Source organism: Rhodamnia argentea, chromosome 8, assembly GCF_020921035.1.
Source record: "Rhodamnia argentea isolate NSW1041297 chromosome 8, ASM2092103v1, whole genome shotgun sequence".
NCBI classification, from domain to species: Eukaryota; Viridiplantae; Streptophyta; class Magnoliopsida; order Myrtales; family Myrtaceae; genus Rhodamnia; species Rhodamnia argentea.
This window is the reverse complement of record NC_063157.1, coordinates 255,840-270,842: the sequence shown is the minus strand read 5'-3', so window position 1 is coordinate 270,842 and position 15,003 is coordinate 255,840. Positions and strand designations below refer to the sequence as shown.

Here is a 15,003-nt window from a genome sequence, read left to right as displayed (position 1 = left end):
ACAAAATTCATTCCTCGACTCTAGTGTGCGGGTCGGGTGGCCTCAAATGCAACGATGTTGAAGTAGCTAAGCTCGTCGGCGACGACGCGCGATGCCCGTCACATTTGCACTAAAAAAAAGTGAAGGTGAGGGTGAAATTGAAATTTAGATAATTTAGTAAAGGTAAAGTTGAACGAAAAAAAAAAATCGATTAACCTTAAAAGTAGAGTTTCGAAAAATACTGAATGCCAATGTTAGGTGAAACTTGCATTGGGTTAAGAAGGGACTTAAAAAATGCTACTTTTGGCTTAAATGCTGAACCAAATACCTCAACTTTGTATTAAAGGCATTTGGATGCCCAGAAAAACCTTCGCGTAAGCTGAACCAAACGTACTCAAAATGGAAGAGGGGAGCAACGATGGACTAAATAAAAAAGAAAAAAACTCTATATAATGCGATATCAAAACCTTTCATTTGGTTAATTATAGTGAATATACATTCTTTTATCTCCAAAAGTGAACGAGGTACATTAAGAATTGTAAAGCAACCGAAATAAGGAAATGTTAGGGATTTCACATCGATTGTTCTCGAGACATACACAATCAATATACGGTGAGTCGAATATGTATTATCTGACTATCTTTATAAACGCTCTGGCACACTTGTTAACAAGATCCAAACAAAGTCCCTGAATCAACGTACAAGATACGCCTTCAGGCCACAAGGCGTATAAGGGAATTGATGAATTGGCAACATGGCAAGACCCTGAATGGAGTACTCGGCCCAAACTTCAAGATGGAATCACAGTTAGCATTTTAACAAGAAGCCCTTGAATTGGGCTCGAGGCCCAAAAATCGGTCCTCAAATCAACGTACAAGATACGCCTTCAGGCCACAAGGCAACCCGGAGCCGTCCGATTACCTACTCCTCCGACCTCATAAAAGAAAGGTACAAAACCCTAGTGACTCCGCCGAGAGAGAGAGAAGCATTTGCTGTGCCCACCGCCGAGTCGCCTTCTTCGCTGTGCTACCGCGGGGTCCGGGCGTACCCGGTGAGTAGCACCAACTCTGTGTTTCCAGGTTGATGGGTAGTCTTCGTTCCTGCTATATCCTGCTTGCTAGTTTCGTATTCTGCACTCGTGTGTCAGTCAGAGGATTAGTCCCCGCGACGTCATTGCCCTGCTTTTTTCCAGTTGCTCGTCTTATTGTTTTCTTCGTGCCCTGTTACTGTTAGTGGCTCGCCTGCTGATGCTCACGTAATATTCAGTTGCCAAGCTCGGGCTGTTGGTGGATGAGTCAAATTCTCGATATACTCGTGGTCGGTTGTAGTTCGATTTATCCTCTGTTTCCGATGCACCAGAGTGTAGTAGGCTCCGTTCTCTTCGAGGTTCTTTCTCAGGTTTGAATACGGAGAAGAGTTGAAGTTTGCCCCAAATCCAATGTCCATGCACTAGTAATAGTTAAAAAAAGGCTTGTAAGTATCAGGTTGTCGACAAAGCTCATCCTCCCGGACTTTTTTAGTTGCTTGCAGGACATTCCGATTGCGAATGTGATTATGAATTCGACAGGATGCACTGTGAAATTTCACCATTTTGCTGAATGTTGTTTGCTGGATGTTGTTTGACGAATAACTATTTGATATTGCAACCCTCGAAAATGAAACCGTGACTGGATTTTGTTATCTCATCAGTGAGTGCAGGGAAATGGATGTGGAAGAAGTCAAGGCCTTCATTCCCGAGTCAGTGTTGAAGAAGCAGAAGAGATGTGAGGAGTGGGCATTGGCTAAAAAGCAGGATCTTGAAACCACGAAGAAAAAGAATGCTGAGAACAGGAAATTGATCTACAGCAGGGCAAAGCAATATGCCAAGGAGTATGCCGAGCATGTATAGACATAGACATTAGTCTTTACGAGGTTGTAACGTTAACCTGTATATCCAACCATGGAACTGACCTTTTGGTGTTTGCTTTCCAGGAAAAGGAGCTGATTCAATTGAAGCGCGAAGCAAAGTTGAGAGGAGGATTTTATGTGGACCCTGAAGCTAAACTTTTGTTTATCATTCGCATCCGTGGGTATGTCTTCTGTCTCTTACAGAATATGAATATCACATTCTTTCCCAGAATTTCTTATGCGAGTATCTGTGACTTTCAGTATCAATGCCATGCATCCGAAAACGAGAAAGATCTTGCAGCTATTGAGACTGAGACAGGTAATCTTTTTGAGTCTTGAATCACATATTGGGATCGGTCTTTGCATTGCTGGTGGCATTTGGAGAAGTTATTTGAGCAGTGAAATAGCCTTACTTGAAGGCCCGATTGTTGTCATAGCTTAATATGTTTTGATGGAGTTCCAGCTGGTTTTTTCGCTAGGATTTGATTGTTGATTGGTGTTTGTTACCACGTAATCTGTTTTGAAATTACTTTGCATTTCTTTTGGCTATAAAAGTAATCTATTTTTGTGCGTGGCCAGAAGCTAAGTGTTTCTAATAAGCAAATCTATACTAACTTTTGTCTTGACTTATTCTTATTTGGATATAGATCTTCAATGGGGTGTTTCTTAAAGTCAATAAAGCAACCATGAACATGCTTCACAGGGTTGAACCCTATGTGACTTATGGGTACGTGGTTCTTTTCTGTAACCTGGATTTAGATCTATTTTGCCTGTTACGCTGCTGAGCGAATATGCATGTTTTCAGATATCCCAACTTAAAGAGTGTGAGGGAACTGATATACAAAAGGGGATATGGGAAGCTCAACAAGCAGAGAATTGCTTTGACGGACAACGCCATCGTCGAACAGGTCCGTTTTTGCCCTTGTCTCATCTCATGCCTTTTGGGGTGACGTCTATGCTTCTCCGGACATATGAGAGACGTGGTACATTCTGTTTGATGAGCAGGCTTTGGGTAAACATGGAATTATATGCACAGAAGATCTCATCCACGAGATAATGACGGTGGGACCTCATTTTAGGGAAGCCAATAACTTCCTATGGCCCTTTAAGCTCAAGGCACCATTGGGTGGACTCAAGAAGAAGCGGAACCATTATGTTGAAGGTGGAGATGCTGGCAACCGTGAGAACTATATCAACGAATTGATCCGAAGAATGAATTAAGCTTTTTATACCGTGATCAAATTCGATGTGGAATTTTGAACATTTGGTTGGTTTTACATTCATTTTTGAGTTAAGACTGCTCAGTTTTGAAATCAGACAGTCTTGAGTTGGAGATCCTATCCTATGACAATTCAGATAACATCATTTGCTTTTCTTTTGGCTGTTACATGTTTTCCTTATTACTTACTGGTGAGTTGCAGATGGTTTAGAGGATTAGAAAAGGCACAGTATATTGGAGAACTATTGTGCTGAGTACATATTGGACGGTTATCTTAAACGACGCCTAGCCAAGACAGGATACTCTTTGGCAGCCTCATCTGTCAACCCCAATTTGACGAATCATGTCACTGGGTTTATTCACCTTTTGCAAGTTTCCCATAAGACCAAAGAGCACGAGCATTACAAAGTTCTCATTTGGTTGCGCTTAGGCCAATTCACGAAGCCATCTTTGGGTAACCAGATGGCCGTAACGCCAGCAATCTCATTTTCCTAAAGTAGCAAATTTGTTTGGTTTGGAAGTAGTGCGTACACTCTCTAGTGATGAAGTACAGTAGAAAAATCTTCAGGCCCTTTGCTAGTGGCCTCTAGTCTTCGGAACCACATGCATATTAACCGCTAATTCCAGTATTTATGCTATCAAAACTGGCTGTTGTTTTTGGTCCCCCGAGTAAAAAGGATAGGGGCGGCAACACTTTTTGGGTGTTAACCCTAAAATTTGCACACTCGCAACCGAACATTTGAATCGAGCTTTGGCAACTATACCATACATTTTGAGCGACCCTATCATCCCCGTCCCACCAAAGTGTTAGTGAGAGTGGAGTCGAAGTTGAAGCGACGATATAAACCTTAACAACAAAGAAGTTGATTACAACATTCAATAGTCACATAAACGAAATATGACAAGAACGTAAACAAATTAACGCAACACGGGCGAGATATACTAGCCGCACAATGCCAAAATTTAGTAAGAGGGAGAAAATATGATCATTCACTTCGGTGATTTCGAAAGGTACAGTATTTCGATTCTTTCGCCGTTTTCGTGAAGCTTAGATATGAACTGGAGAGTTACGTAGGAGAAAAAGTTTCAATTCTTTTGCGGCTTTCGTAAAGTTTGGACATGAACAAGAGACTTATGGAGGAGAAGGAGCTTCAACTCTCTCGTGGTTTTCGTGAGGCTTCGACGTGAATCAAAGAGCTAAGCATAAGTCATGAAATTTCAATGTGAAACGAAGTTACAAAAGAGAACAAGGAGATTACGAGTTTTGCTTGAGAATAGCTTTTATATTATTATGGGAAAAGTGTATTGGGAGTGATAAAACTTATCATGAAAGTGCATTTGAGTCCTAAAAGTTTCAAAAAGTGCAATTAAATCCTAAAACTTATCATGAAAGTGCTTTCGAGTCCTAAAATTTTTAAAAAGTGCAATCAAGTCCTAAAACTTGTCATATTAGTTCAATCAAGTCCTTCCATTTGTTGTACTTTTTGAAAATTTTAGAATTCGATTGCACTTTTGTAATTAATTTTAGGATTTCATTGTACTTTTTGAAAGTTTTATGACTCGAATGCACTTTTATGACAAATTTTAGGACTTAATTACATTTTTTAAAAGTTTTATGACTCATTTGCACTCACATGACAAGTTTTAGGACTTCTAGTGCACTTATCCCAATTATTATTATTAGAAATCGTACGTTCTTCCGGTCTTATCCTATTTTGAACAACAACTAAACATAACGTAGGTTAAAAATAAAAAAATTGTCTAATCGGTCTTAAACCTATTGTACGGATACCAATTTAGTCATGAACTTTTTAATTTGATCAGTTTTGCCTTAAACTTTATGCAAAATTCCAATTTACTTATCGTTGGAAATCATCAACGTAATAGTGTTCTAAGTAGGATGGTTGTCGATTGACGTGGCACGGTCGATGAATGAATCAACGCGTTAACAATTTCCAGCGAAAATTGATCGGAACGTATACATTGGAACTTCACTCAACGGTTAAAGATTAAATTGGCAAAACCGAAAGGAAAAGTAATGAATTGATAGACGTGCCCGTATAACAAGTTTAGGATTTATCATTTTTCCACATAAAAATTGATCATATCCAGACTACCAAAAATAGCATTGCTTTCTGAACGATTTGTCCATTTCATTTTTTTTCAACTCTTTTTATAATGATTTAATTGTGCTCAAAACATCGAAAAACAGAAGGACTATAAAGGAAAATTGCATAATTTTGGGCTTTTATCCGAACGATGAAGGCTTTATGGCAGACTAGTTTGGTTATCACAGTAGACAAGAAGGCGAATCTGGCAATGTGGACGTGAGGGAGAAGCCTTCGCTGCATTTGGTGAAGGAAGACTGCAGAGAAACATGGATGGCTCTCATGGGGGCGATGATCGGATGGATATTGGGGATCCGACTCACAACCATCATCCCATGCAAGCGCATCACCGGCATCATCATGGGTTGCAGGTGCAACAGCATTTGAGCAATGGGAATGATATGAATGATGATCGTGATCGTGATCGTGATCGTGACAGCGGCGGCGCCGGGGAGGGCATCGAAGGGGATGTCCCTTCCGATGCCGGAAACGATTCGGACAATCGCGGGTCTTTGTTGGATCATGGAGGAGGTGACGATGGGGACCAGCTCACTCTTTCTTTCCAAGGTCAAGTTTATGTTTTTGACTATGTGCCGCCCCAAAAGGTAGGACTTGAGCCATCATCCCTTGTTCTTTTCTTTTCGCACGGTGATTTTTTCTCGATTCGATTGGCCTTTTTGGTCCGTCATAATGAGACTCAGTTGTCATGTTAAGATAGCCTCGTATAACATTTTTCGACGGACGATAATCCTTTGTGATTGCACGTGTTGGGCGAGCATAGAGAGATTGCGGTAGTTTTGCCTCTTGTTCATTCTTTACTTGGCCAAAATTTGAACTCTCAAGTAGCTGCCGTGGTTGACATGAAATCTTTTGAACCCCAAAACGAAGAACTTGGAGGAAAGAGAAGTCCGAAGCATTCTGCCTATGCCATCTTCGATAGCGTTCGTTGGAATTTTTCTGCAGGAGCATAAGCATTTATTTTCATCAAGCCGCCATCTGTTATATAATTTCTTGATTGAGGTCACGCGTTAGTTTCTTTTGCACACTGCAGGTACAAGCCGTTCTGCTATTACTCGGGGCAAGGGAAAGGACACCTAATCCACCTGCTGTCCCAGTAGCCACCAACCAAAACCAGGTACCAGAGCTTGTCCGAAGAGTACTTCTTTTCCCGGTCTTTTTCGCCTTTGACATTAGTGAAGCATTTTACCAGGATCTTATGGGTACTCCTCAAAGGTTGAATGTCCCCCAGAGGCTGGCTTCACTGATTCGATTTCGTGAAAAGAGAAAAGAACGGAATTTTGACAAGAAAATTCGCTATGCAGTCCGTAAAGAGGTGGCACTTAGGTATGACACAATTTTTGATAGCTTTTTTTATTGTTACTTCCTCTAATCTAACTTTTGGTAGTTGACCTTGAGTTATTTTCACACACAGAAGTAACAATCGTTCTACCTTACCTACGGTCTTTTCTGACATGGTCTTAGGATGCAAAGAAACAAGGGTCAGTTTTCATCTTCAAAATCCAACAATGATGAATCTTCTTCAGCTGTGACAACATGGGAATCAAACCAGAGTTGGGAACCTGAGAATAACGGGTCTCAGCATCAAGATATCCTGTAAGTTACCTGTCTGTTATGTTGTCAGTGTCTGGTGTCTTTAATAAAAAATCACGCATTACATGCCTAGAAAGAGTAACACCTGTGGATAAGAAATTTCAAATTGAGACTGATCTCTGGACATGCATACCATAAGGTACTCCCTAGAAATTCTTCTCATTGGACAAGTAAATTAGGATGAGGTTGAGTGGTGAGCTTGCGGCTGTCTTCAGGTATTGCATTTGAGAATGGGGTAACAGAGCTTGTGCTCTTCTCATGGATGGACAGAGCAAGAGTGGACTCAAAAGAAGAAACGTAAAAGAGAAATAATTAGAGAAGAAGACACATGAATTTTTACATGGAAAACCCTTCAAAATCAAAAAGGGAAAAGCCATGCTGTTGCACATGGTACTATCGAAGTGGAGTTACAATTACAAGAGAGACCCTCCTTTTATATAACAGGAGTTTGAGGCATGCAAAGTTGAAGTAGAAGTTCATGTATACCCTTTTGACATTATTTTCCTCTATCAGACTCTACAACTGCATCAGTTTCCCACTTAGAGGCTTGCAGCCTTTAATAGTTCACTCATATTTAGGACCCAAATTGTCCTATTACAGTGGCACCTTTTTATCACTAATCATTGAGGCCAACCGAGGCAATTTGCCTCAGTTTCTCAATGGTGACACCCTTGGTTAATATATCTGCTGGATCTTTTGTACCAAGGAATTTCTTCAATTGCAACATCCCATCATTTATCAGCTCACGAATATGATACTTCAGTCGAATGTGCTTTATCCTCGACTGAAATACCAAATTCTTTGCTAGACAAACAATGTTGATTGTCACTGAAAAGAACACTTTTATCCTTCTCTTTGCTTATCTCCTTTAAAAATTTCTTCAACCAAATCATCTCCTTACAAGCTTTGAATATAGCGACAGTTTGTTTTAGTGGTTGAGAGGGGCACACACTTCCGAAGTCTAGACGCCCAACTTACTGCAGTGCCACCTAAGGTATAAACATAACCAAGGTGCTCTTCCTATTGTCCACGTCATCACCAAGATCTGCATCAACAAAGCCTTGTAACTTCACATTGTTTTTCATGAAACAAAGTGTCATATCTAAGGTGCATCTCAGGTATCTTAATAGTCACTTAGCTTCCTAATGCTTTTTTCTCGGATTAGCCATGTATCTGCTTATAACTCCCGTTGCATGAGCTACTTCTTGTCTGGGTACACAGCATTACATCAAACTGTTGACAACTGACGGATGAGACATCTTAGCCATGTAATCCCAGTTCTTCGTTTGTCTTTAGTGACTGCTCCTTCGAGAGCTTGAAGTGACTTCTAAAAGGAGTTTTTCTGGGCTTTGTATTCTGAACACTGAATTTGTGAGCACTTTCTCAATGTTCTTTTCTGGAGACAACTTTATAATTTCTTCTGATCTATCTCGCATGATCCTCATCCAAAAAATTCAATTTTCTACTCCCAAGTCCTTCATGAACTCCTTTGGCAATTGCTGCTTTAGTTTAGTGATGTCTCTTGTGGTAGGTGGTGCATATCATTCACATACAACATCAAAATAAATGTTTAGTGATGTCTCTTGTGGTAGGTGTTGAATTTCCTGTACCACTTTGCACAAGCCTGCTCCAATCCATACAGACTTTTCTTCAAGCTGCAGACACAGTTTTCTTCGTCAAACCTTCTGGTTGTACCTTGTAGATTTTCCCTTATAGGTCACCGTATGCAGTCTACACATCTAACTACTCTAGATGTAAAATCTCTGCAGCTACAATCCTCAACACCAAACCGCAAAAATTGGAGAGAAAATCTGTGTTGTGAATTCCTTTAACTACTAATCTCTCTTTGTACCTCTTGCTCCCATCAGGTTCTTCTGACTGGGATGCCCACTTTTGTACAATGCCTTCTTCCCATCAGGTGACTGAGTTAGCAATCGATTGTGGTCTTCTCGAGTGAATCCAACTCGTTCTGCATGCCAACGCCCAGTTAACAGAATTTTTAACCTGCATTGCTTCAAAAAACTATTCTGTTCCCAGCATCAATCAAAAACAAATATTATTGCAATGATGGAGAATACCTCCTTACACGTTTCGAAATTTTCTAGATCTTCTTCAAGTGGGTTTAGATATAGGTGGTTCTCATTCTAGTTTTTGGTCAAAGTCTAGAACAACAATAGATCTTTAGTTCAAATTCGGGTGTAAAGTATGTTTTCTTCGAATATAACATCAGTACTTCATATTATTTTCCTATTTTGTTCTCAATGAAAAAACAGCTTCTAGCCTTTGCATCAAGCTTGTCTCTGTTTTTAGAATCTACGTGCTCATAGGAAACACGACAAAAAAAATTTAGATTTGAGAGATTTACCTTCTTGCCTGCCCATTTTTCTTCTGGCAGCTTGAAATCAAGTGGAAATGAAGGGTCAAGAGAGAGACAAAACGTGAGCTAGAAAAGAGAAGGGCTGTCTCATTAGCATATCTGGCCTTGACCCATTCCGCTTCTTAACCTATGTCTTGGGCTGGGACAGATCTGGCAGTTAAAACATTGGTACAGGCCCACAAATCGAGCTTTAATGAGTTCGAATATGCAACGCCTAGCAGCTATTGATTAGATATGTTGTTCTGTTAACTGCAGATGCTTAAAACGTCTTGCATAATTCTGCATGCACCCTCATACTTCTTGCACGCTCACTCGGAGCTTTGTTCATATTGTCTTTTTGAATTGTTCTTGTCATTTTGATTCCATTCTCTGCATAAAGCTCCTTGAACTCTTTGCTGTCATACTCAACATTGGTCCACCATTGTCATACCTTAGACATTTAATTTTTAGAGTGGTCTCATTCTCTAGTTTAACTTTCCATATTTTAAAAGTAGCATGAGCCTCCAAGGGAAATGTACGAGGGCTTCATACATCTGTACACACCAATTCTGACTTTCCTTTCTTTGGTTCTCTTCCGGTCTTTGAAAAACTGACATGTTTTGCGTACCTTGAATTTGCTTTTCTTCACATAGACCAGTTACCTATGGACTTCACATCAGTCGGTTTTTTCTTTGATGTTGAGAATATTTATATAATTAACCACGCCTTCATCTAACAGCTTGAGCTTTTAGAACAGTTAGCAGTGGTCTCACAAATTCTCACGTGGTATCATAGGAGGAGGTCCCAAGTTCAAATCTTCCATGCCCCTATTTGCCTCCTCAATTGCTTATTTCTGCACTTTAGGCTAAGGCCAAAATCCAGCCTACGCGTGAGGGGGAATGTTATAATATTTGAATAAGTAACCATGCCTTCATCTAAGAGTTTAAGCTTTTGGAACAGTTGGCGGTGGTCTCACAAAATCGCACAGATGCTAACACCTTCATCCCTTTCCTCATGCATTGAAGCTTGCAGTGCCACAATTTGGAATTAGCTTCTGAGTCAACGAGTGCTACTATTGCTCTATTGCTTTCAGTCATTTACAGTGTTCCCAACTTTGTTCCTTGTTCTACAACCATAGCAAGTTAACATCCTTCCACAAGCCGTACACACGAATAGTTCTGTATCTTATGCTATCTATTTGACCTATAGAGATCAAATTTCTCTTAAGGCCAGAAACATATTTGACATCATGCAACTTCCGCTGAGACCAATTTATGTGAACACTTCCCCATTTTATCTAAAGGTTCACCATCAGCAAGATAAATTTTTCATAACATTTCAGAAACAAAAGTGAGCATTGGTTCTTTGGATGAAGTTAAGTGACAAGATGTACCCGTGATTATATCCCAAGATTCAGTCGAACTGGCAATGCTCAAGATTAGGGCATCTTGAACTAACCTCTCTTCAATGGTTGCATTGACAGATTCCTCCTCTTGATTCTGATCTTGATTCCGATTTTTCTTCTTCTTTGGGGCTTTGGAATCTCGTTTTAGATGACCCTTCTTTCGTAATTCCAGCAAATTATTTCACCATGAGTTCTTGATTTGCTTCTCCCTTTGCACTTCGATCTGCTATGGTTTTGATTCAGACCTTGTATATTGCTTCTCCCTCTGCCTTGAGTACCGAAGGCAGTGCCCGAAAATTCACCGGACTCTCCTCTGTGAATGTTCTTACCAAGAATCAGATCTCTCTGAAGCTTCAACTTCTTCAGACTTGACAAACTGCTCCTCACAGTCACAGTTGTGCTCCAACTAAAGTAGAGAAGATAATGGAATCAAAGCTTTTACCTTTTCATCGTATTTGATTTCCGTTGAACTCAACAAAGTCACGATCATGTTGAATTCGTTGATGTCACAGAAGTGCCTCCGTCTATCTTTAGATCGAGGAGACGAAGCATAAGATATACCTTGTTTAATGTGGCTTCTCGTACATGTTATACAAAGCCCTCATCGATTCTGCTGTCGTCTTCTCATTGGCAATTTTGAAGGCAACGTTCCGTGTTAACAAGAGACAGTTATATCTAGGACTTGCCGATCTAACAATTCCCAATCTTCTTGCTTCATCAATTTTAGTTTTACTTCCAAGAGAAGCTGATGCAGGTTCTTCTGATGCACCAAAGTCCTTGCCATCGAACCAATCGATCTTCACCTGCCATTCATCCATCTTCATTGCTTCTACTATTCCATTGAACAAGGGCTCTAATAACATCTATTAAGAATGAGAAACGTATAAGAGAAGAAATTAGAGAAGAAAACACACAAATTTTTACGTGGAAAACCCTTCAAAAGCAAATATATCCTTTTAACAGTACTTTCCTCTATCAGACTCCACAACTCCATCATCACTAAATTGCCTTAAACTCACACTTCTTAATGGGAGATAGTCTCTTTGTTACTGCTACATCAGAGCCATTATTTGAATGTTGTATTGGCTGTTAATCATCATAATCTCCTTTAGTACTGTAGAAGCAACAAATATCATTATGTAAGATTCTAATGAGCCTATGGTAACCTAAACATAGTGATACTTGCATAATAAAGTTACTTTAGTAAATGCGACCTCTGTTGATGAAAAAATACATATTATGACAAGTGATCTAGAAAAGTTTGATTATCCAGAAGAATTTTACATGATTAACTTAAAACGGTTTTATGCTGACTTCCACTTTTCACATTGACTTGTTCATGATAATAAACGGTGGATTATCTCATAAATTTCTCATAGTGGGAGCAAATTCTTTCTTTAGGATTTAATCTAGGGACACGGAAGAAGGTAGCTGAAAATTAATAGAGACGGAAAACAAAGGCATATGTGAAGTCCCTTGTGATACATGAAGTACTACCTTATCCGAGCAACAGTAGCCTGTTAGCTCTTCATGTATATATGTTTTCAATGATAGATTAATTGCTGCCATCAGGTAATGTACATTGCATAAGTTGAGCCATGCATTGCATTCAGTTTTTAATAAATCTAATGCTTGTCTGAAAATCTGTGCAGATGTCATCACTGTGGGATTAGTGAGAAATCTACTCCCATGATGCGACGTGGCCCTGAAGGACCAAGGACCCTTTGCAATGCATGTGGATTGATGTGGGCAAACAAGGTGAAAGCTAGAGTATTGTTGAGAAGCGGCTTTGAGTTTTGTTCAATTCATATTTTTCCTGCCCGCATTCTCAAGATGCAATATAGACAATGACTATGGCACGAATACCATGTTATGAAATACTTTACTGCTATAAGACATAGTATGTTATAGCTAATCCTGGTTAGAAAATTAGGTGATCTACTTTATTCGTTTGTTTGCCACATTGGTGAAGTAAAGATGACTAGTGCTGTTTGTGGTAATGTTATTCTTTTGAGACTTCACCATTGGCTAGGGTACACTGTGATATTGTTTGGCAGGTGTTGGCGTGGTAAAAGTGATGCCTTAGATTCGTGTCTTTCTACATTAGTATTCGCATGTTCACTTGCAATTGCTTGTCCCAGTTTTTGCTTTTAAATGAGAGGAAATGTCTTGACTTGTCTATATGGCTTTTGAGTCTAAAAGATTTTGAAAAGCATTTGCTTACTGTAATAATTTCTTAATGATCTTTAGGGAACTTTAAGGGATCTTTCGAAGGCAGCCCATCCAGGTGGACAAGTTTCTTCCTTAAACAGGAACGAGGTGGGCAGCCAATTTCTGGTTCCGTTAAATTATTTGAGTCCTTTAGAGTTGTTTTTCTGCTTGGGATTGTGTTCACTTCTTAAAAATCTCCTCTCTTTGTTGATAGATGCAGAGCGCAAACCTGGGGGCTGATTGAATGGTCCTTAGAATCGCAGAAAATGCTAGTGATTCATCATGAGTACATTCTTTGGCTCAATCAGCAAAAAGATATCGATGTTAGAAATTTTGAGGGAGCACACTAGAAGGTTTGTAAGAGACTTCCTTTTAGATTATGAGATACTTAGTTTACTGCGTAGGATGTTTTTTCTGGCTTTCCAGATGGATGCAGGTCTTGGAAAGTTTCCTTATATGCCAGCTAAGCGACCTCTGGGTTTTGGGATTGTATTCCTGTTGTTAGGTTAGAGAGGAACCGCAAATTTCCCTCTTTTTGTATATCTTGACCCAAACTGCGTGGAATAAGCGAGATAGTTCTTTGCAGTCTTCTCCATATTTTCATTACTCGAAAGAGCCCTTTTGTGTTAAGTGGCTGAACAGTATTGTTATCGCTTGCAGATCCTACGCCTCTACTTATAATTCTCGAACTTTTTTTTTTTTATATTTAAATTCTGAAACTGGCTGGATGTGTAGGTTCTCTCTCACACAACTGACCCTGTCAGTTTGCTCTCATTCGAATAGAGAATTGGGAAATGAAGGACAGCTGAAGAATATTTAGAAGCCAAAGCATCAACATCAGACTTCTGTTAGAATAGCAACTTTTCGTTTTCTTTCTTCTTTTTTTCAGCCATTATGAAGGGCTACTTGACATCAAAATAGTTCACGTCCTAACTCAAACCATGTAAAAGTGGATAACCATACTATTGCTGTGAGCAATTTCCATGAACCATGTTGTAAATTTCAGAACTTTATCACATATAAATGCTTTTAAAGAGGAAAACCACGTTGAATTGACATATCATACTTGTAACTTGTTTTTTGCTTCTTGAATCCTTAATTACGTCGGTACCTTCACAGGGCGTCACAAGAGAAAGAAACTATTCAAGTGGAATATTCCGTTTGTGCAGTTGTTAAGAAATATCTGCACTTGGGATAGACATTCGTTGAGGCCGAATCATTTTGGAACTGAGCATGCAATGTTCAAGGATGCACCGAGCATTGCATTCCAAGAGAAATGGAAGACAAACTCACCATATCCGCTGCATGTGCAGAGTATAAATTTATTGAGGGTGTATGGATCTTCAGAAGAAGACATGAGAAATGGGGCGGGAATTGTGGCATGGGAACGTTAGAATGTCAGTCCTAAATGGGAGACCAAACATGGTTTCGGCTTAAAGATTCAGGCCACATATTCATACCCTTGTATTTCTTTGTGCTTTTATTGAGGCAAGGCCCATCACTCCATTCGAGAGTATGTAATATGTACATCCTTGAATGTTATTGATCGCGCGAGCTTAACATCACATGGTACGCTTACATGCAAGCTTTACTGTAATAGTTGGTTTCTTATAGTTACTTTAGCTATACTCTAATCTAAGAAAATCTATACTATTCATGCATAGAGTTGGTCTTTAACTTCTTATCAATTTTATTTTATATATTCATTTAATTTGCATAATTGTGCAGAATAATGCAAAATTTGGTAATAAATGTTTAAAAATAATTTACAATGTATATATAGATTATTTGAAAGAGTTTAATAATGTAAGGATACCCATCTCATATCCGACCCATATTTGATAATTTATATATTGAAAGACAAATAGACAATACCAAAATCACATTTGAGAAACAACGATATTAAATGGTTAGTATCATATTGTACTCATATTTGACAAACGTATTAAAGGATTAATAAATAGAATCCTCGTTACAACAATTAGATGGATGGCAAGCTTTACAATAAATTAGAGGATGAACCAACGTGAATCGTGATGGGCTTCGGATATCTTTTAAATAGTACTTCATGTAAATTTTGTCGCAAAAATTGATTAATGTGAATATTTATTTTGTTACGGTCTTTGGCTTGTGAAAATACGCCGGCACAAATATTTAGAATAACTTAAAAAAATACGTTCTTAGATATATTGAACTTCCTACAAGAGCCTCATCCTTGTCCGGCTCA

General features: G+C 39.1%; 2 protein-coding genes across 5 annotated transcripts; both read left to right on the top strand.

Moving 5' to 3' along the window:
• Positions 1-919: 919 nt before the first annotated feature.
• Positions 920-3,241, top strand: LOC115755831 (60S ribosomal protein L7-2). Of its 2 annotated transcripts, none has more exons than XM_030695386.2 (7): positions 920-1,030; positions 1,678-1,861; positions 1,951-2,048; positions 2,128-2,185; positions 2,514-2,593; positions 2,672-2,774; positions 2,872-3,241. In XM_030695386.2, exons 2-7 carry the CDS (start codon positions 1,682-1,684, stop codon positions 3,085-3,087), a joined length of 735 nt encoding a protein of 244 aa, XP_030551246.1. In that variant the 5' UTR covers positions 920-1,030; positions 1,678-1,681; the 3' UTR covers positions 3,088-3,241. The 2 variants fall into 2 exon arrangements, with proteins under 2 accessions (XP_030551246.1, XP_030551244.1); XM_030695384.2 differs by having other exon boundaries at positions 935-1,030; positions 1,669-1,861.
• Positions 3,242-5,385: 2,144 nt separating this feature from the next.
• On the top strand, positions 5,386-13,504 carry LOC115755830 (GATA transcription factor 28). Of its 3 annotated transcripts, none has more exons than XM_030695383.2 (7): positions 5,386-5,798; positions 6,245-6,328; positions 6,404-6,537; positions 6,676-6,807; positions 12,218-12,323; positions 12,816-12,884; positions 12,997-13,504. In XM_030695383.2, the coding sequence occupies exons 1-7, from the start codon at positions 5,463-5,465 to the stop codon at positions 13,018-13,020; spliced, it is 885 nt and encodes a 294-aa protein (XP_030551243.1). In that variant the 5' UTR covers positions 5,386-5,462; the 3' UTR covers positions 13,021-13,504. The 3 variants fall into 3 exon arrangements, with proteins under 3 accessions (XP_030551243.1, XP_030551242.1, XP_048140425.1); XM_030695382.2 differs by having other exon boundaries at positions 12,991-13,504; XM_048284468.1 differs by having other exon boundaries at positions 5,447-5,798; positions 6,226-6,328; positions 12,991-13,504.
• Positions 13,505-15,003: the final 1,499 nt, after the last annotated feature.